The sequence below is a fragment of the Pelobates fuscus genome, chromosome 4 (assembly GCF_036172605.1).
Source record: "Pelobates fuscus isolate aPelFus1 chromosome 4, aPelFus1.pri, whole genome shotgun sequence".
NCBI classification, from domain to species: domain Eukaryota; kingdom Metazoa; phylum Chordata; class Amphibia; order Anura; family Pelobatidae; genus Pelobates; species Pelobates fuscus.
The window spans coordinates 46,179,303-46,202,502 of NC_086320.1; the positions used below are offsets into that span (position 1 = coordinate 46,179,303).

Below are 23,200 nucleotides of genomic sequence, written 5' to 3' on the forward strand. Positions count from 1 at the left end.
CACCACTAGCCTCAGTGCCTCTCTGCACAACACCACTAGCCTCAGTGCCTCTCTTCACAACACCACTAGCCTCAGTGCCTCTCTGCACAACACCACTAGCCTCAGTGCCTCTCTTCACAACACCACTAGCCTCAGTGCCTCTCTGCACAACACCACTAGCCTCAGTGCCTCTCTCCATGACACCACTACACTCTGAAAGTGCAGAAAATGAATTATGTAGAGCAACAGACTGTGCAATATGCCTTTTATCCACAACTCCAAGTCTACCAGATCCTACAGTAATCCATCTGCCATTCCTAGTATGTCTCTGCGGCAGTGGCTTTGCAGCAGTTCCAGCTTGAGTCTGCTTACCAGATAATTTACAAATCTCAGACTTCAAAAATACAATCTCCTGCCGCAAGTTAGAGAACTGTCTACAGATTAGACAACAACCAAACCTCCAAAAAGTGGAACGTGAAACAAATGCAAAGCAACTATTACACTGAACTAAGTCTGCCATTCCAATGAGGTGAATAATTTAAATCAAACAAAACTTAACTTTTTATTTATCCTCCTGAATACCTCAGATTACCTCCAGTTTATCTCCAGAATATCTCCAACCAGACACACACTTAGAAGCAACACTCTCCAGAATATCTCCAACCACACACACACTTAGAAGCAACACTCTCCAGAATATCTCCAACCACACACACACTTAGAAGCAACACTTAGATGGAGCAACCAAGCTAGATTAGCCAAGCTAATGACAACTACCCTTATATACTCCTAAAATCACCTCCCACTAGGAATGTTTAACACCTGGGTAGGCCTCTGCTTATTAGCAAACAATAGCTAATTTACACAGCAATCAATAGCAAGTAGCTACCTAATCAAATCAAATGCCTTATAATTACCAACAGGAAATCAAACCTTGTGCAATCAGTAACCTTTTCCTACAGATGAATCTTACCTGTAACAGTAAAAAAGAAAACTCTTAGCACAACTCTTAGACAGTTGAAGCTTCTGTAAAACTCTCCAGAATATCTCCAACCACACACACACTTAGAAGCAACACTTAGATGGAGCAACCAAGCTAGATAAAGTCATAACTTTGTACTTTGATCAAGTAAGAAAGTGTATTACCGTGATACTTGGTAGTAATAACCTCTAGACCCCAGGATACTTGACAAATAGTAAGATAACCATGGCTATTATTGTTATTTTTATTTAGCATAATAATAATTATTATTCAGTTGCTTAAAAGGAACATTTCACCTGCAAAACAATACACTTCTGATATCAAAGATATGAGGGGATATATATCAAATTAAAACTCTTATTTTTTATAATAATATTTTATTGTTGATCTATATCAGCATTTACCTTCTAATGGACATACCCTATGTATAACTAAAACTTCTTAGTGATATATCATATCAGATCAAATTCAATTCAATGTTTAAAGATATTTATTTTGATTGTGGTTACACAAACAATACACTGCAGGTACAAAGATACTCATTTAACATACATATAGTGCTACCATAAGAGGAGTATTAAAAAGGGGCCAGACTGAAAATTCAGGTCACATTACCATTTTGTAGTCCAAACGGGGAGATATAAACATGACCTCTCAATGGACCACATTGCACATCTTCATTGTAATGTAGTTCCTTGTATACATATAAATGCAGATACCTATTGGTAGTTATTATAGAATTAAAATGTTTGGGGATAGCAAGAGATAGTAATTTCTCATGTTCTGGAGGTGGGGGGGGGGGGTTATTCCACATTTGTGCTGCTCTGTACACGAACTTCAGCATGCCAAGCCTGCTTCCTTGTAGTAATGATGGACAAAGAATAAGGAAATTATTTTTTTCTGAAAGATTATCCAAGAGTTCTGCTGGTCTGAATGAAAATTCTACACAATTTGCTTCCTTAGGAATAGAGCGTAAGATCAGGGGTGGGGGGGTGGGGGGGGGTGAGGAGGGTCAAAGTTGAACATGCTGCTTGCATAGAGTGAGAGCTTTCTGGAGAAGTGTTTCTGAATCAGACAGAATAAGTGTAGGGGACATATGGATACAAGTATAGCTATTTTAGACCATTCAATATATCAAAATAACTGGCAGTGTAATCATACTTGACGACAGATCATCAAACACTATATAGAGTGTTGTGTGTTTGGCCAGAAGCATGTTTTGTTTAAGGTTCTTTTATCCATAACAGTTATATATTATGGATAACTGACTGAATTAATCTGTTTTATAGTGATTAAAAACATGTGTATCATCATGTGGAATAATTAACATATAGCACAGTAGGTGGAATATATTAGATATTTAAAATGTTATATGACTTTTTTTTATTTATTTACAAGTATAACAGTGGCAATAATCTATTGAACAGAGAGGAGATGGAGAGTAGGCGATTAACTTCAGTAAATTTTAACAAATGTTGAAAATCTTAAAAAAAATCTTTAAAAAAAGATTTTACATTATTGTATTCTGATGTAAGCTGAAATTGAAGATATGAAGTGCAACACACAGACACACATATGTGAACATACAAACAGTTACATACAGGCACATATACACACAAACCAATACATTTGGACATACATCATTATGTAGTTTAAGCACCGGGATACACATGAACTGGTCTACTTTGGTTCATAGGAGTCACTCTACCAAGTCATTTATCTCCCTTTGCACAAATAGTGTTTTTTTCTGTTTGGGAAGGTGTTGGGAGGTGAATGGTGTTTCTCTACCAGCACATCACTAGGAATTTTAAGGAAGGAAAGCATCCAGGAATGCAAATCTTATAAATCCCAGTCACCCTCTGACATGCACAATAGATGGATGGATTTTATCATTTTATTTTTTACACATTTACCTGCAAATATTTTTTTTAATTTTTAGGATAAATGTTTACTTATGAACCAAAATCTGAGATTGTGAATCATGCCTTAATTATCAAGTTTATGGGCATTCAGCTGATGGGATATCAGATGATGCTAAACGCTGAAGGTAGTTAAATGGCAGGAGAGCTATAAAATCAATTCTTAGTCTTGAAACAGCTCAAACAAGATCAATACTACAACTTGCTAGAGTATTTTCTTTTGTGTTGATATCGGTGAAATGCACAGTACCTTAAATTTCTTTCAAAATTGTATCTTGTAAACAAACTAATGTTATAGTGATGGGTAAATAAATGAGAAATAAATCAAGATGTATTTTGGTTTTTTTAAGTTTAGATTTTTACTGATTTGGGAAATTATTCAAAACCATTTAAAAACCATTTAAATGTGTTTTACAGCACCTGAGTTATTTATTATGTATGTAATACTTGATTATTAACCCTTACCTGAACTTTGAGTTTTATTAAACACTATAAAGAAATGTCTTAAACCATTGCAAACTTGACTAAAGTATGTTTGATGTATAACCTATGCTGCATTGTTCTTTTATTAATTATTATAAAAAAAATTGTTGCTAGGCAACACGTGTGGGAAACAAACATAATATAATAATAATAATAATAATAATAGCACATACGAAGTTACAAAAAACACTACTGATGCTGTTTGAAACTCACTTTTGCATATCACAGTGTGTTTTCATGTATACTTCACTTATTAGCACCTAAAAGTGTACATTTTGCAAGGCTTTTTTTAATTATCTATATATATATAAATATAGATATAGTGGCAAAATAATGCTTGAGATCACTAATTCTTATTTTTAGTTCGAGGCTTACTGTGGCTTAATAGGCAGTTGTAAATAATCAGAGTAAGTTGTTCTTAATTAGTAAAATATAAAGGAATTTTACATTAATTAAAATGTGATACAAATCACTATCATCATAAAATAGATGTTGATATGCATACAAATATAGTTTAGCATTAATAGTGCATAAAATAAAATGTAGGAAGCAAAATTCGCGTAAGTAAGTGCTAGCCATCACATTAAAGCTATTGGATTGGCTGACAATTCTCTGGCATTCCTTATTTCGGCAGATAAAAAAAGGATTTATCCATGTTGCATTCACCGCCTTTATAAAATATAATGCATTAAGAAAAAGTAAAATATAAAATGGTTAAACCAATTATGTAGTGTCCTCTGTCATAGCTTTCTTTTTTTTCTATATTTTAATATGTTATGATACAAAATAACTAAAGAAATAAAATTATTTCATTTCTATGCAAAATACATTTTGTGAGTCTTTAGTGAGAACACATATATTTATCTGTTTTTTTTTGTTGTTGCTTTTTTTGTGGTAGGATTTATTCATCATAATACATTTTTTTCAGTTTATCATGTCTATAGATATCCTAGTGAATTTTCGGTAATATGTTTCCTATTATCTTTAAGGTGACACAGTGGGATCATGTGGAGATCCTGGGATACCCTCACATGGATCTAGGGAAGGTACACAATTCAAAACGAAAAGCACACTAAGATTTAGCTGTGAACCTGGATACATACTTCATGGCTCTGAGGACAGAACATGTTTAAGCAATGGATCATGGACCGGAAGACAGCCTGAATGTAAAGGTAAATTAATGAACACCAATAACGTGGAATGGCTTTAACCCCTTAAGGACCAAACTTCTAGAATAAAAGGGAATCATGACATGTCACACATGTCATGTGTCCTTAAGGGGTTAAAATGGGAGCACGATATCACTCAATTGGAAAATAGTGATAATTATTAATAAACATGTGCATGTCACCAGAATATTAAAGATCTGATCAAAATACAAAATATGGGCCAATATAAACATATGTCTGTAAGGTGTTGCTTTTTGTATATCCCCTGTGCTGGAAATGAACAGTTTAATAGAATTCCATGAGATATCTGAAGAGCAGAAATGATAATGTCTGGGCACTAATGTCTTGGCACTTGACTCTCTTTTATCCTATTTGTGCACACATGGTGCAACTGGCCATTGCTTTTGCGCCAATTACATTTTAACCACATTTTTTTTCAACAAATGGGTGATGGGTGTAAATTCCAGACCCGTTCATTCTTCCACATTTAATAGCACCTGTCTAGGTAACAATAATTATTGGTGTAGTTATCTCTATGTTTACACATACTGAGATCCACAGACCAAACTCAAGAGGGGAACTGCCAGATTTTGTCAATTTTTTTTAAATATGGACACACCTGACACTGATGCCCTGATCCCTGCCTGACAAATCAGTTAAATGCCTCATATACCCTGTACATGTAGGAGGCTTAACAACTGGTGATCCTAGCACAAACAAACAGGTATTTTGGTATATAGTAGGAATCATGCCTCAGTTAGCCCTTGCTGCCAGCCTGGGTTTTTGGGGTTTCCTGGAATCTTGGGAAGGCATGTGCCCCGGACCCCTGGTTTTCCCTTGGTTCCAGCAATAATACTTTGTGTAAGCATTATGCACATATATATATATTATTTATGCATTCTGTGGCTTGTTTGATTCTTTAAAAATGCCCATAGGCATGATATGTGAAAGTTTTTATCTATTTTTGTTACATCTACTTTAGGTGTACCACTACTGCAGATGCACTACTCAGTTCTATAATGCTGGAAGTTTAAGAAACACAGAACATACTACATGCTGAGGTTAAGAATATCCCAAAAATTAATAAGAGAGAGATGATTCTTCAAGAGAGAACTAATTGGTTCTATCACACGTTTTTATGAAAACCTATTAATTATCTTTAAATAAACAGGGGTGACTCTGTGAGTGTCCTTCCCTATTCCTTCACTCTACATTCAGGGGGACAGGAATATTTATATATTATGTTTGTTGAGATGAATTATCTCTACCTCATGACTCTTTGAATGAAGTGTCCCCCAATTCCTCTCACTAAATAATACTGGAAAGAGAAGTTGCCAATCCATCCAGATCTCAGGAATACTATAAGGCCAGAGGGTTCCTGATCCCTCTGTCTCTGTTAACTAACAGACCCAATTTCAAGCCACTGACTCCACATACTACCTACATACACTAGAACTCGACGAAGGTGACTGCAGTTGGAGTCTTGAGGACCAGTGATATTTATTTTATACTTCATAGCATTGAGTTTAAGTTACATGCAATACAGTATTACTTTTTTGACATGCGTTTTTTTCTGAACTTTTTTTTGTTTTGTTATTCTGTCTCTGTTAAAATACACCTACCATTAAAATTATAGACTGGTCATTTCTTTGTCAGTGGGCAACTGTTCAAAATCAGCAGGGAATCGAATACTTTTTTTCATCACTCTAAAAGTGTTTTTTTTTGGGTGGAACAATGTGGCATTGTTACACTATTCCTATTCCTTTTTTATATATTTGTTATTGCAGTCTAGTTCCTTCTATTATGTTTGTTATTGCAATATTTTATACTCTGTATAGCTTTATAGCATTGTCTAAATGAAACATGGTTTAGGCGTAACTTTCTTTTACATATCTCTATTCTATACCAGTTCGTATGGTATTTCTTAATGTCCCCTGTGAAACAGATGGAACAAAATATATGTATAAGCAATTATACTGAAAAACAAATATCTCAGAGTATGTTATTTCAAAGTGAAAAATTCCAAAGTAAATAATCCTTGGATGGAACTACTATTTAATAGCAGCATTTATTTTAGAAGCCTACTCCGTGAACAACTACTTGTTCATGTTGTTGTGAACTTTTCTCTTTCAGGCAGATTTTAATCTCCTCTCTAACAAGGCTGCTTGCTTTTCACACCTGCTTTTAACATAAGCCCAGAAAACAGTTGCACGGCTACTTCTAGAACAGAGGGATAAAGACTTTTTAAAAATGGTTTCAATTTGCTCTACCTATTTCAAGTGGAATCCATGTTAATAATAATGCTTTAAAGATCAAGTTCAATCTTTTAAAACAATAATGTCTATAAAATTAGTATTGTGTACCTGAGCCATCATATCATAGTAATATATAGGCTGAAAAAAGGTATTGTGTCCATCAGGATCAGCCTTTCCCACATCTGTTTTTGCTGTTTATTCAAAAGAAGGCCAAAACCCAGTTTGAAGTGCTTTCCAATTGGGTAACAAACAAATTAAAATTCCTTTCTCACCCCAGAATTTCAGATCTCTCATTGGATTAAGAAGCTGTTACCCCAGATATTAAATGTTATATTGATGTTGCTGTTTCATGTACTCAACATTTCTGAATATCATAAAGTATCTCTAGATAATACGTTCCCCAGTCCACATAGCATCTCCCTCGTTGAAATATTATATAATTTCCCTGATTTTTAAGTCATTTTTTCAATTATTATTTGTGAGCTTAAGAATTAAATATATATATACCACTATAGTTCTACCATTATATGTGCTTTTGTAATTTGTGATCTTGTTATAAAATATTTTTTTGGTCAGTAAACATCAGATTGTTGTGAACAAAAAACAAAATGGAAAAACACGGGCAAAAATAATTGAGCTCTTTTACTATTGTTGACTAAAGGTTACAATGTGTTTTCTTATTCACCGCAGTTAATTGAATAGTGACTAAACCTCTAGGTTATTATGCAGCAAAACACAGCATTGTAATGATTTCACCATAGATAAATTGTAGGCTAAAGTTGGAAAAAGTCCTAATTTTCAGTTAAAGTGTATTTCTTGCTGCTCAATTAATTTGATTTGCTTTGTTTCTATAAAACTTCGATCTACATTTTATGTAAAAATATTATCATAAGGCAATCTACAGGGTATAAGTATTTTATATATACATAGACCTATGTCTGCTAAACTGTACAAGCATATTCCCACCGTACGTTAAAAAATCAAAACAATACATAACAAAATATATGCAATCTGTTGTTAACTCCTCCAGGTACATAATATACCATTCACATACCATTTAATTCCCATCATTTATCAAGGCCAGTATAGCTAACAGATTTTTTTTATAATGCTCAGTTTTGTCATTTGAAGGTTAGACATTAGTGATATAAGCCAATTCATGTTAAGCCACTCAAGTCCCATGATGATTTATTACTGCCTCCTCAAGTTTAATTTGCTAACTTTTATTCCACTTTCTGTGTTCGGAAATTCATTATCACTCAGCAAACAGTTCACTCTTTACTTTGACTAATCTCCTACTATGTAACACTGTTCTATCTCTGTTTAATTGAGCCTTGGGAAGGCATACTGTACATAAAGAATCTAAAATGTATTATGAATGCACATTCATTTGGCACAGTATAACGATGTCTATCAGTATACGGGTCAGTAAACAGCCTTATACCGTGAATAAAGTGGCATATGTGATAAAGATTTAGCACAACCTTGTCATAACACATTCAATAATTAAACACCATTTATAAATGGAGAGACACAGTCAAACTCCACTGTGGCAGAACTCTAAAAAAGTGTGACTATAGCTGCAATAACTAATTGGTACTAAACAGCTGAGAAAAGCTGTTAATTCTACTCTATAAAGGAAAGGTGTTTGACTAAGAGCTTATAACAATACTTAAGTGACTCTGACAATCTATTAACACATTGGACATTTAGAATATAATGACAGATAAAAAATGTTCTGGGTCACAGTTTACACTTTACACTTGCCTGGTGATTTTAGCCAGTCCTCAGAAATCGAAAGAAAATAGGAAAAAGCTGGGGCTGGAAAACAATGAGATGAAAAAAAGAAATCAAGCCGATTTGCAGAACTCTGCAATTCACTGACTGACAATATATCCCTGAACTACTGGACAAGGTCCATACCATTCTAACAGGATAAAATGCATAGTATATCTTTTAGAATTACTAAGCAAATAAATGTTTTAATATGTTAAAAAAACAAAAACAAAAAAAATCACAGAGTTAAATACCAATGAGAGTCTTGTCTGAAATGTAAAGTGAATTGAAAGGGAAGTGAAATTTAAAGGGACACTGGCACACACAAATCACTGTTTAGTATCAATACCTCAATGGAAACAGACATGCATTTAATTGTGCCTTTTTACATTCTAAAAAGAACATGCAAAAGCTGCAGATATCTTGTCTGCAGCCTTTTCAAGCCTTCACTTTTCTTCCTTCACTGCACAACCTTTCTATGGCTGTCCAATCAATGCAGCTTAATTAGATGTTTTTGCAAAGCAGATTCTCTGGGCAATTGCTGCCTCTTGAGTATAGGCATGTAACAAGGAGGTTAATTTAAAGTTTCTACTGAAATCATCTCCACTTTTTGTAGAAATAGCGAACACACATGTAAAACACTTCAGCAAGTTAAAATGCTTTAGGTATGTAGTTTTCCTTTAAGGTCAATGCAACCAAACTGGAAGCATAGAAAGGTCGGTATTTTTTTTTTTTAATCTTGGCTTCTTTGGGCTTAAATTTAACTTAACATCACTTTGAATCCATTTATAATTTTTAGCAACTCTCACTTTAGTAAATAAACCCTGCATAAATGTAACTTGGATGTTGAGGAAGTACAATCTTATTTTCAGCAATGAATTCTGGGAGAGTAATGGCAATATCATCTCTCAAAATAGTTGTGCTTTTGTAATCTACTTTCATATATGTTGATTAAGCATTGTAGTTCGTTTAAAAGCATACTGAGATTTGCCACTTTCTGAACTCATCACAAATGTTATATGTATGGTGTTCTAGACTTTTATTTTTAAATATCTGGACTTATGCAGATTATGAAATGCTCCCTGTCTGTAATTAAATAACAACATTCCCATATATATATATAACAATAGAGACACGAGTAAGCGCTAAAAAAACAAAAGGCAGCAACCTTATAAGGGAATCCCTCAAATACCCTTAAAAAGATAACGTAAAAGAGAAATAAAAGGAAGGGCTGCGCCAAAATATAGTCAATATATAAACAATAAATAGTCCAAATAAATAAGGAAGAAAGTCTTATCTAAAACAGGTCTTCTAGGGTATGCAGGATTTGTAGATGTAAGGTCCAGAACGGAAATCCTCGTTGTTTTTTCTCCTTGGAAATTCACTCGTATGTGGGAAATAGAAAGAATAGAGCACAAAAAATAGTGCAATATGTCTGATAGGGAATAAATATAATAATAAAAGCTGGTATAAAACTCACATGTATAAGAGCTATAACCTGCTCTTAGTATAGAAGGCGTGCAGCGGTACAATCCCCGCTTGAGGGAATTCCTCCGTCAATGGTGTATCCAAAGTTCAAATATAAAAAGAAGGGAGAGACAACCAATAGTGCTCACTGAATAAAATGCAAAGATAAAAAAAATGAATAAAATGGTACTCACAATGGCGGAGCAGGCCAACTGCTCCTTGAAAATCGCGCTGGTGGTATTATCCCCACCTCGGGATTACTTGGAGTCCAGGAATGCCAGGTAGCAAACAATATACGGTGTATTAAAAAGATAGATGGCACCATTAAAAAGTAACCAAATGATCTTTAATATATAAAATACACAGTAAAATATCCAAAAACGCGTTTCGCCAATACGGCTTTATCAATATGGAAAGAGAACCTGATACCTGGCAGTACAAAGTTTAAATAGCAATACAAATAATTAGAATAATTAAAATTGGCGCCCAAATTAGGGATAACCAATCAGAATTACCATAATATGCAGTATTAGTATAACATATAAAAATAGGCTTATTACATAAAGTATATAATACAATGTGCTGAATGAACCTTGTGGCACATTAAAAATTGGAAAATGAAGGTTAAAAAGTGCGAAATTGCCTTTTTAAATATTTATATTGCGGTCATGTGACCGGCAAACGGCCGCAGGGGATTCTGGGGCTTGTAGTTGGTAGACGTCGGCAAGCACTGCGCAGCTGCCGACGTCTAAATCAGGGAAGAAAGGTTGGACGTCGGCTCGCAATCAGTTGCGGCCGACGTCTGACGAAAGGAGGCACATACTGACATGACGACGTCGTCATGGGGACCAAAATAAACAGATAAGACGACGGCTAGCACAAGGCTGTGGCCGTCGTCATGGAGATGGCAAAAAACGTCGGATCACATGGGCATGTGATCGGCGTGATAGTGAGAAGACTCTTATGTCTGATATACTGAAAAGTATCATCAGACATAGGTCTATTAAAAGGGATATGATAAAAAGCAATAATGAATAAACTAATGCATAAATACAGTAAGAACTATAAGTATAATCATAATATAAAAATATTATAAAAACATTATAATTGGTAATAGAGGAAAAATAAAAAATATAAAAGCAACAGAAAGGCATATAGTTACAGGAAATTAAATAAATCAAAATCAACATTTAAACCATGTGGTGTCAGAGTTTTAAGTTTATACACCCATTCCATTTCGGTTTTACCTAAAATGTTTTTAATATTTCCACCCCTGTATGGGATAGTACATTTTTTTATTCCAATACACTTCAACAGTCTCGGGTCTTTATTATGTTTAATAAAATGTTTGGATACTGAATGATTTAGGTATCCATTTTTAATGTTTCTGCAATGTTCGCTTAATCGCGTTTTTAGGCTCCTTGTGGTCATTCCAACATATTGGAGGCCACAAGGGCACTCAAGCAGATATATAACATTTTTAGTTGTACAATTAATAAAATCATTAATTTTATAAACATGATTTGTCATTTTGGAAGTAAATTGGGTGACTTTGTGAGGAATTGTGGGGTCCCACTTCTACACACTATACACATCTTACATTTGCAAAAACCTTTAATTTGTGGAAAAAAGGATAATGAAAGTACCTGGGTAATTTCTTTAGTAAAATTCTTGGTTAGTATTGTTTTAAAATTTGGAGCTCCCCTAAACACTATGTTGGGGCGTTCTGGTATAATCGTATTGAGCGTTTCATCTTGTTTTAGAATATGCCAGTGTTTCTTGATAATTTTTTTTATATTGCTACTTTTATTATTATAGTTAAAAATAATAGGCAGGGGCATAGGATCATCTGTGTTTTTTTACTTATATTGTAAAAGTTCATTTCTATATTTTTTTTGAATATTTTCAATAGTATCCATTAGCTCAGTTTCAGAATAGTTTTTCTCAATAAATTTATCTTTTAGGAGGTTTGCTTGTTTGTTAAAATCGCTTATTTCAGAGCAGTTCCTCCGGAGTCTTAGTATTTGGCTTTTAGGGGCGCTGTCAAGCCAGGGTTGATAGTGGAAACTAGTTTTATCTATGGCAGTGTTCACACAGACTTTTTTAAAAAAAACGTTTTGGTATGTATTTTATCATTTTTTATAAAAATATTCAAATCTAAAAAATGTATTTGTTCCCTGCTATACTCGTAAGTTAAAATTATACCTCTATTATTTATGTTAAGATTATTCATAAAAGAGTTAAGATCATCTTCAGAGCCTTCCCAAATAAAAAAGAGGTCATCAATATATCTAAAAAATTATACTAGGTTCGCTCTCCAGACATGATCATTAAAAATAACTTCAGATTCCCAGTTGGCCATGAATAAATTGGCATAGCTGGGAGCGAACCTAGTACCCATAGAAGTCCCTCTTTTTTGTAAATAAAAAGAATTTAAAAACCAGAAATAGTTATTTTTTAAAATGATAGTAATACCTTCTAATATAAAATATATTTGTGTATCAGCAATTTTACCTTCTTTGGTTAAAATGTCTCTAATAGCTTGACAGCCTATCTCATGAGGTATAATGGTATACAATGACTGCACATCACATGTAACCAATATAAAACTGGGTTTCCATATAAAATTATTTAAGAACTTTAAAAGAGCCATAGAGTCTTGAAGATAAGATCTCATGAGTTTAACGGAAGGTTGTAAAAGAGTGTCTATATATTGTGAAAGCAAAAAAAAAGCAAAAAACATCTACCTTAGATATAGAAATCAATGGTCTAAGAGACAGACTTTTACCCTTTACGGAGACAAAAGCATATAAACAAAATTCTATACTAATTCAAAGTAAAGTTGAAAAAGTTGAAATTGAAACAAAACACATCAAAATCAAGAAATATATTAGAGACAAGACAGATTATTCCAATAAACAGGTCAGAACCTACCACTTAAACAAAAGATATACCTCGCAAAATCCAAACCAAAAAAAAAAACAGTTTTGTAAGAAATAACATCTTTCCTGAATCAAGAAATTATGAAAACTCTGAGACACACCATTTGGAACACCAATCCTACCAACACCAAAATCCTAATACAAGGAACTTTTCACATTCACCACAAAATATATGCACATACAGGGCACCTAATAACCACTACCGTGGTCCCCTGCAAAGACCTCACCACTCCAACACTAACCAATACCATCCATTTACTCAAAGGAATCGCAATAACTCATACCGGACCCATCACAAAATCCCACCATCACCAACATATCACAATACAGCAGGACCCTCACATAAATACTTGTCCCCCAAACCACAAAGATCTAGATATATTAATGATCACAAGGAGTACTCTAATTATTTTAAATCACCTGCGATCCCTACTCACCAAAACAGGTACCAACTACTATCATTAGATTCGGAGTTTGAAAATGAAGACCATTTTTTAGAGATCAGAACCCACCCATTAATACACATCTTAGAGAAAAATCTACTTTTTATCCTGCCCATTTTAAATCTGCCCCCCCTCACTATGTTTGAGAAATTAGTAATAAAAGACTTAGAAAAAATTAAGAATAATAAATATGATCCCCAAAACCTTACTCATTCTGAAAAATTGGCATTAAAGGAACTCCAAGAGGATAAAAATATTGTAATTAAGCCAGCTGATAAAGGAGGAGGGATAGTCATTTTATCTAGCCAGATGTACATAGAAGAGGCAAACAGACAATTAAATGATATTAATGTGTACGAAAAACTTTTATCGGGCCCAACTGCCCAAATACAAGTAATTTTAACTCAGTTTTTAAATAAAGGCTTAAATTTAGGGATTTTAAATAAACACGAATTTCATTTTTTAAATAGAAAATTTCCGGTAATACCGGTTATATACTTTCTCCCTAAAATCCATAAAAATGAAACTTCGCCTCCAGGGAGACCAATTGTGTCCGGCATAGGCTCACTCCTATGCAACCTTTCACAATATATAGACACTCTTTTACACCCTTCCGTTAAACTCATGAGATCTTATCTTCAAGACTCTATGGCTCTTTTAAAGTTCTTAAATAATTTTATATGGAAACCCAGTTTTATATTGGTTACATGTGATGTGCAGTCATTGTATACCATTATACCTCATGAGATAGGCTGTCAAGCTATTAGAGACATTTTAACCAAAGAAGGTAAAATTGCTGATACACAAATAGATTTTATATTAGAAGGTATTAATATCATTTTAAAAAATAACTATTTCTGGTTTTTAAATTCTTTTTATTTACAAAAAAGAGGGACTTCTATGGGTACTAGGTTCGCTCCCAGCTATGCCAATTTATTCATGGCCAACTGGGAATCTGAAGTTATTTTTAATGATCATGTCTGGAGAGCGAACCTAGTATAATTTTTTAGATATATTGATGACCTCTTTTTTATTTGGGAAGGCTCTGAAGATGATCTTAACTCTTTTATGAATAATCTTAACATAAATAATAGAGGTATAATTTTAACTTACGAGTATAGCAGGGAACAAATACATTTTTTAGATTTGAATATTTTTATAAAAAATGATAAAATACATACCAAAACGTTTTTTTTAAAAAAGTCTGTGTGAACACTGCCATAGATAAAACTAGTTTCCACTATCAACCCTGGCTTGACAGCGCCCCTAAAAGCCAAATACTAAGACTCCGGAGGAACTGCTCTGAAATAAGCGATTTTAACAAACAAGCAAACCTCCTAAAAGATAAATTTATTGAGAAAAACTATTCTGAAACTGAGCTAATGGATACTATTGAAAATATTCAAAAAAAATATAGAAATGAACTTTTACAATATAAGTAAAAAAACACAGATGATCCTATGCCCCTGCCTATTATTTTTTAACTATAATAATAAAAGTAGCAATATAAAAAAAATTATCAAGATACACTGGCATATTCTAAAACAAGATGAAACGCTCAATACGATTATACCAGAACGCCCCAACATAGTGTTTAGGGGAGCTCCAAATTTTAAAACAATACTAACCAAGAATTTTACTAAAGAAATTACCCAGGTACCTTCATTATCCTTTTTTCCACAAATTAAAGGTTTTTGCAAATGTAAGATGTGTATAGTGTGTAGAAGCAGGGACCCCACAATTCCTAACAAAGTCACCCAATTTACTTCCAAAATGACAAATCATGTTTATAAAATTAATGATTTTATTAATTGTACAACTAAAAATGATATCTATCTGCTTGAGTGCCCTTGTGGCCTCCAATATGTTGGAATGACCACAAGGAGCCTAAAAACGCGATTAAGCGAACATTGCAGAAACATTAAAAATGGATACCTAAATCATTCAGTATCCAAACATTTTATTAAACATAATAAAGACCCGAGACTGTTGAAGTGTATTGGAATAAAAAAATGTACTATCCCATGGAGGGGTGGAAATATTAAAAACATTTTAGGTAAAACCGAAATGGAATGGGTGTATAAACTTAAAACTCTGACACCACATGGTTTAAATGTTGATTTTGATTAATTTAATTTCCTGTAACTATATGCCTTTCTGTTTTTATTATATTTTTTATTTTTCCTCTATTACCAATTATAATGTTTTTATAATATTTTTATATTATGATTATACTTGTAGTTCTTACTGTATTTATGCATTAGTTTATTCATTGTTGTTTTTTATCATATCCCTTTTAATAGACCTATGTCTGATGATACTTTTCAGTATATCAGACATAAGAGTCTTCTCACTATCACGCCGATCACATGCCCATGTGATCCGACGTTTTTTGCCATCTCCATGACGACGGCCACAGCCTTGTGCTAGCCGTCGTCTTATCTGTTTATTTTGGTCCCCATGACGACGTCGTCATGTCAGTATGTGCCTCCTTTCGTCAGACGTCGGCTGCAACTGATTGCGAGCCGACGTCCAACCTTTCTTCCCTGATTTAGACGTCGGCAGCTGCGCAGTGCTTGCCGACGTCTACCAACTACAAGCCCCAGAATCCCCTGCGGCCGTTTGCCGGTCACATGACCGCAATATAAATATTTAAAAAGGCAATTTCGCACTTTTTAACCTTCGTTTTCCAATTTTTAATGTACCACAAGGTTCATTCAGCACATTGTATTATATACTTTATGTAATAAGCCTATTTTTATATGTTATACTAATACTGCATATTATGGTAATTCTGATTGGTTATCCCTAATTTTGGCGCCAATTTTAATTATTCTAATTATTTGTATTGCTATTTAAACTTTGTACTGCCAGGTATCAGGTTCTCTTTCCATATTGATAAAGCCGTATTGGTGAAACGCGCTTTTGGATATTTTACTGTGTATTTTATATATTAAAGATCATTTGGTTACTTTTTAATGGTGCCATCTATCTTTTTAATACACCGTATATTGTTTGCTACCTGGCATTCCTGGACTCCAAGTAATCCCGAGGTGGGGATAATACCACCAGCGCGATTTTCAAGGAGCAGTTGGCCTGCTCTGCCTTTGTGAGTACCATTTTATTCAATTATTTTATCTTTGCATTTTATTCAGTGAGCACTATTGGTTGTCTCTCCCTTCTTTTTATATTTGAACTTTGGATACACCATTGACGGAGGAATTCCCTTTATATCCCACAAGCGGGGATTGTACCGCTGCACGCCTTCTATACTAAAAGCAGGTTATAGCTCTTATACATGTGAGTTTTATACCAGCTTTTGTTATTATATTTATTCCCTATCAGACATATTGCACTATCTTTTGTTCTCTATTCTTTCTATTTCCCACATACGAGTGAATTTCCACGGAGAAAAAACAACGAGGATTTCCGTTCTGGACCTTACATCTACAAATCCTGCGTACCCTAGAAGACCTGTTTTAGATAAGACTTTCTTCCTTATTTATTTTGACTATTTATTGTTTATATATTGACTATATTTTGGCGCAGCCCTTCCTTTTATTTCTCCATATATATATATAACATAACACTCAACTCTAGCAACCTGCAACGCATGACATTGGTGGGACAGGTGAAAATGGGTTTGATTCTTCTCACTGGATCCACCTATAGGGCCATGCCAGTCTGCCTGTCAGTCAAACAGGCCAGCTCACTGAGTGTAGACCCTTGAGTGAACACCCTTAATGAGTCCTAGTGCCCTGAACATAGTGTGAACATGTTCTCGTGTTATAGTTGTTTGGAACAATTTCTTGTTGTTCACAAAAGTGGAACACTAGGAAACTAATTCATGTCAGCAGGACCCTTAAAATGGGACTTTCCCACCGAGATTTGGAAAGCTGTTTTTTTTGCAATAATTCCAATTTACATATGTACTTTTTTTGTAAATTGACTCAATCACATTTCAGTTTTGTACCTGAAAGAGTCAAATGAAAGACAAGAAAACACTGACAGGAGTTATTTAATATTCATTCAAAGGACAAGTAAAGTGATTGGGTCTCGAATCTGTTTTAAATAAATTCCGGAATTAACTTATTGGGTCGGAGTACCGAGTTCTGTAATGTTGGGAGTCTAATGGCTAAAAGTTTAAAAATTAAAATGTTAAGAAAACTTTTGGAACACATGGTATATGTAACTTGCTGATTGAAAAAAATTGTAAAAAAGCAAAACCCCTTCATAATTTAAAGCCACTGAACAGAGAATGATTGTTATGTAAAAAGAACATGTCTGGTTTGTTAGTTATCTGGCCAATTTTTTTTTCTGAAATTATTAAATGTATTATTGTTTAGCTACACCAATAAATTTTAATTTGACAAAATATGAAGATAATATTTGTGTTAATTTATAGCTGTTCAATGTGGAAATCCAGGAACAACAGCAAATGGCAGAGTTTTCCGAATAGATGGAACAAAATTTCCTAGCTCAGTACTATACTCTTGCTTAGATGGATATATACTTTCTGGTTCTAGCATCAGACAATGTACTGCCAATGGAACATGGTCTGGAAGTCTTCCAAACTGTACAAGTAAGTTTTAATCATACATTAAATAATAAATAACTGTAATGTACCTGTCACATTTTAACAGTAATCAAAGTTATGTAGGATTTTTTATCCAGTGGTAAAATAAGATAATAGGACAATACAATAAGATAAAATAAGATAATACATTTTAACCAAACATTCAGAAATCCAAATAAATTGCATCAGAAAACTACTAAAGAATGACAGTTATCTGCTTACCACATAATTCAGAAAATGGACTGAGTAGCCCAAGAAATAACAATAAAATGCAACAAAGTTTGAAAAAGAATTGCCTTAAGATCCACAATATTCACGTTTGTGTTGGCTAGCATAAACATGTTAAACATTCCAAGTGATAATTAGAAATGATGGTTGACAGAAACTGAAAGTGAAGATAACTATGTTTTTGAACAGACATTTGAAAATGTGAATCAAACTCTTCTTCTAATGATGTACATCCTTATTGACCTGTTCTAAAAAGATTTTTAACCCCTTAGCGACCTACGTCTGACAAAAAACGGTGCTTAAGGACCGTGGACGTACCTGATACGTCCGCGCCTAATTAGAGCACTTGAAGCAATCATGATCACTTCCAGCTGCTCTAACGGTATTGCAACGATGCCTCAATGTCGAGGCATCATGCAATACCCCCCCTCAATTTCGGGCTGCTGGGTGATCGCTTCCCCAGAGAGAACGATCACTTCAAGGTTGCCCCACGTGGCCCCAGGCAGTGAGGCAGAGCATCGGAATCCATCAGGCAGGCTTCCAATGCTCTGCCTGCACTGTGTGCCTCGGGAGGTCGAGGCACTCAGTAAAAATTAAAATAAATGAAATAAAAAATTAACCCCTTCCCTTCCTCTCCCTCTGCCCCCGATTGGAGTTCATCTTCTATGAGGGGAAGTCTGACAGCCCACACAAATTAGGACCCCCAGAGGCCATGTTAATTTGCTAGCACTATATTCAACCCTGTAACTTTCCAAGACACCCTAAAACCTGTACATGGGGGGTACAGTTTTACTCGGTAGACTTCGCTGAACACAAATATTAGTTTTTCAAAACACTATAACATATCACAGCAATGATATTGTCAGTGAAAGTGACATTGTTCTAATTTTTCACACACAAACGGTACTTTCACTGATGATATCATTGTTGTAATACGTTTTATTGTTTTAAAACACTAATATTTGTGTTCAGCGAAGTCTCCAGAGTATAACAGTACCCCCCTGTGATGGACCGCCTGGTAACCCGACTGGGTGCGTCCACCAATCACTGCTTCCTAGTCCCTCTAAGTACTTCCAAGCACTCCACCAGACACCATCAGTACTGGAGTCCCCACTTCCAGCATTTCAGCTTGGCTGGGGTCTCGCCGTCCTCCACCCACCCAAGACCAGGATCCAGCTTTCAGTGGGCAGACCTCTCCTACTCCAGAGAGTGTAGCAGGCTGCTCTTACAAGAGCAATTGATTATAACCCAGAGGAGTATAGTGATATAGCAATCCCCAGAGCAGATATCACTGTTCCCCCCACACATGAGATGAGACTCTATGTTGAGGGTAGGCAGGAACCATGTACAGGTTTTATAGAGTTTTTAATTTACAGAGTCAAATATAATGTTTTCACATTGAAATTTGCCAGATTGGTTATGTTGCTTTTGAGAGCGTATGGTAGCCCAGGAATGAGAATTACCCCCATAATGGCCTACAATTTGCAAAAGAAGACAACCCAAGGTGTTGCAAATGGGATATGTTCAGAAACACTGGTCAAAGTTAGCATTCATAATTGTTTTTTGCATTTTTAGCACACAGACAAATATAAATGCTAAATTTGGCCAGTATTTGTGACTAAGTGGCTACTAAAAAGAATGGACATACCCTATATTGAATACTCTTTATTGTCTACTTTTCAAAAATATATGGTTTGATTGGGTAGATTACATTGGCCAGCTTAAAAAAATGTCCCAAATACGACATGGGTGCATGATGACCAGCTGCGAAAATTCCAAGTTGGAAAACTGGAATGCGTACCCTCCAAATAAGGTATTTTAGCCCCCAGAGAACCCGACCCACCTATACATGGGTGGTATCACTGTACTCAGGAGATGTTGCTGAACACATATTGGGGTGTTCTTTGGCAATAACCCTTAAAGTTCTCAGTACATGTATTCTTAAATTGCTATGTGTGTCAAAAAAATCAATTATTATTATTATTATTTTAAAATTTGGCATAGATTTGTGGTAAAATTGTTGCATTAAAATAGTCAAAATACCCCAAGTTTAATACCTTAGGTTGTCTTCTCTTTAAAAATATATATATACATGTGAAGGGTTATTCAGGGATTCTTGACAGATATCAGTGATACAATTTAAAAAAAAATGGTTTCGAAATAGCAAAGTGCTATAACTTTCTAAAAAAAACGCTACCGGTAAGTACATATTAACATTGGGTATTTCTAAACTCAGGACAAAATTATTGTATAGAAACAATTTTGCATGGATGTCTTTTGGCGGTTGTAGATGTGTGGCTGAAAACACTCATAGTCACATCTTTTTGAACGTATTTATAGAATTTGAAAATGGACATGCATTGAATTCCAAATGTTTATTATTCTCAGCCTAAACAAATAAAGCATTGCTTGTGTTTTACTTTCTTGTTGATCATCAGTTGTAAAATATATTTCTATCCACAATGTCTTCATTGTAGTAATCAGCTGTGGGGATCCTGGAGTTCCAGCTAATGGAATCAGATATGGTGAGGATTACATAGTTGGTCAGAATGTTACCTACATATGTCAGCCTGGATATACCATGGACCCCAAGAATTCAATGTCACGCATGTGTACAAACAATGGCACATGGAGCGGAACAATCCCTGTTTGCAAAGGTATAGTTTTCTAATTTAAATCAATGGTTTTCTATGAGAAGCAATTAAATCCACACACAACACTTACTTTGCATGGCATCAGTCTTTGATGCTCCTCTATGTCCAAATAACATCTATGAAAGCAGGCGTGGGCAGTAAGCAAGGAAGAGGTAAGTACAAAAATGTTCTCAGGTTTTTATGCAATTTAATATTGATGGATAGGCTTTCAATTATTTAAAATTTTTGGATACATTTTAAAATGATTTAATATTGTGCAAAATATTTAAAATGTTTAATGTTTTGATTATTTTTATATTTTTATATTTAATTTTTTTTTAAATTATTTTAAAAGTTTTCCAACAATTTTAAATTAATTGAAATTTTTTTCCACTAATATTACATTGAGGACATAGTTCTCAAGGAAGAATAATATTTGAATAGGAAATCACAGAGAAGACAACAATACATTTATAGAGACTATAAAGTGCAATGGCTAAAGAGTAGTGACACACCAGATATCATGAGCTTTGATTGACGTATTTCTAATTGAAGGGTTGCCACTGTACAAAGGTGCCGCCAGAATTCATGTTCAGCGATACTAGAGATAGATTTTGTGGTGAGATAAAAGATTAGACATGTTTTGACCAACATATAAAGTGCAATATTTGATACAAAACCAACACTATCCAGTACAATACAATAGTACCTAGCCCAAGACAATTCAAGAATGGTGTGGTTCGTAAGCAAATAAATAACCCCCACTGGGATCCATGGTATTACATCAAAATCCATGGTGCACAAGAAATTTTAAAGCAAATTGAAAAGCCTGGAACATATCTACTCTAAAAAATGTTCAACTTACTATGGCCTCAATTTAATAAACTTTGCAAAATATTCAATACAGAAAGAATATCTTCTCAAATGCTTTATTAACAATAGTTAATTTGATGAGAATTTTTGTAAATAAATCGTTTGGAATATTTTTCTAACAGTATTAAATAATTATGAAAGCTTATTAAATCAAGGCTTATGTATGGATCAGGTACATGCTTACTCAAGAAAAATAAAGTGATTATTGCAATTAGGCAAGTTATCACTGTCACACTTAAATTTGTAAGTCATTATGCAAGCAACATGTCAGTTTTTAATTTTCCTTAAATTGATATTCCAGCAGAAAACCAAATGATTTTAGTTCCAGTTTGTTAAAATATAAATATTGACATTTCAATGTACCAATTTATAGTGACCTAAATGTACCCTTTACAAATGTAGTGCCAAATCCGAATAGGCTATTTGTATTGTGGTATATTGGTGGCAATTACATTTTAATCCGTTTTTTATAAGAACAAACTTTTACCTGAAGTAGGTTTTATAGAACCTTTATTTTTTGCAAGAAACATTTTTTTTCTTTTCAGATTAGAATCTCCCTAATCCTTGTTGATGAGTATCCATGTGTAATATGAGAGAAAAACATAGCTCCTCATCACACTGAATGTGGCACACAACTCCGTAGGGGAAGAAATAAATATTTGAACAAATTGATTTTGTGTAACTAAACAGAGCAGGACTGAGTTAGACAGGGGCCCAAGATCATGAATTTGCTTCACCATTTCTATGTGAAAAATAAAGTTGGGTCTTAAACCAGTAACCTGCTTAGGACTCTGTGGGTTCGTAATCCTTCTTTTCAACCAAGTTTAAAAGATTGCCTTTGAAACTTGGACATGTAATGATTTATGAACTCGAGATAAATCTTGAGAGCTTTTATATATCAAGTTTTTTTTCTTTTTATATATTGTTTGATATTGGAATAGTTCTGCATCTGAAGCAATTCCACAATATTTAGGTAAACTAAATGAGACATTCTATTAAGTAATATTTTTCAAAAAGAAATAAGTTCAGTTATTTGCATATAATAATGTTAATTTTATGATGTAAGTTCACATTCACCCGTGTTCTGCAAATTATTCTGTTGATTATATGTTGTTTTATATGAATGTCTACCTTCAATGCAAAATAATTGCGCAAGTTTCAGATAAAATAGAGCTTTTAAACAAATATGCATACATTGTAACCTTTGCTAAGCTGGTAATCATTGTAAACAAATATAAAACATGTACTTATAATAACATATTTTATTTAGTTATTTCTTTATATATTTTTTCTTTTAGCTGTTACCTGTCCAACACCTCCCCAGGTATCAAATGGTATATTAGAAGGAACAAATTTTGATTGGGGTTTTAGCATAAGCTATGCCTGCTCCCCAGGTTATGAGCTGTCCTTCCCTGCTGTGCTAACATGTGTTGGAAATGGCACATGGAGTGGAGAAGTGCCACAGTGTTTACGTA

General features: G+C 34.1%; 1 protein-coding gene across 1 annotated transcript in view; it reads left to right on the top strand.

Annotated features, from left to right (window-relative positions):
• The window catches only part of CSMD3 (CUB and Sushi multiple domains 3), a 1,213,223-nt gene that overhangs the window by 1,130,087 nt on the left and 59,936 nt on the right, over positions 1 to 23,200 (top strand). The window contains exons 59-62 of the mRNA XM_063451130.1: positions 4,353 to 4,535; positions 17,821 to 17,997; positions 20,697 to 20,876; positions 23,024 to 23,197. Coding sequence (XP_063307200.1) covers positions 4,353 to 4,535; positions 17,821 to 17,997; positions 20,697 to 20,876; positions 23,024 to 23,197 — 714 coding nt within the window. The remainder of the gene's footprint in view (positions 1 to 4,352; positions 4,536 to 17,820; positions 17,998 to 20,696; positions 20,877 to 23,023; positions 23,198 to 23,200) is intronic.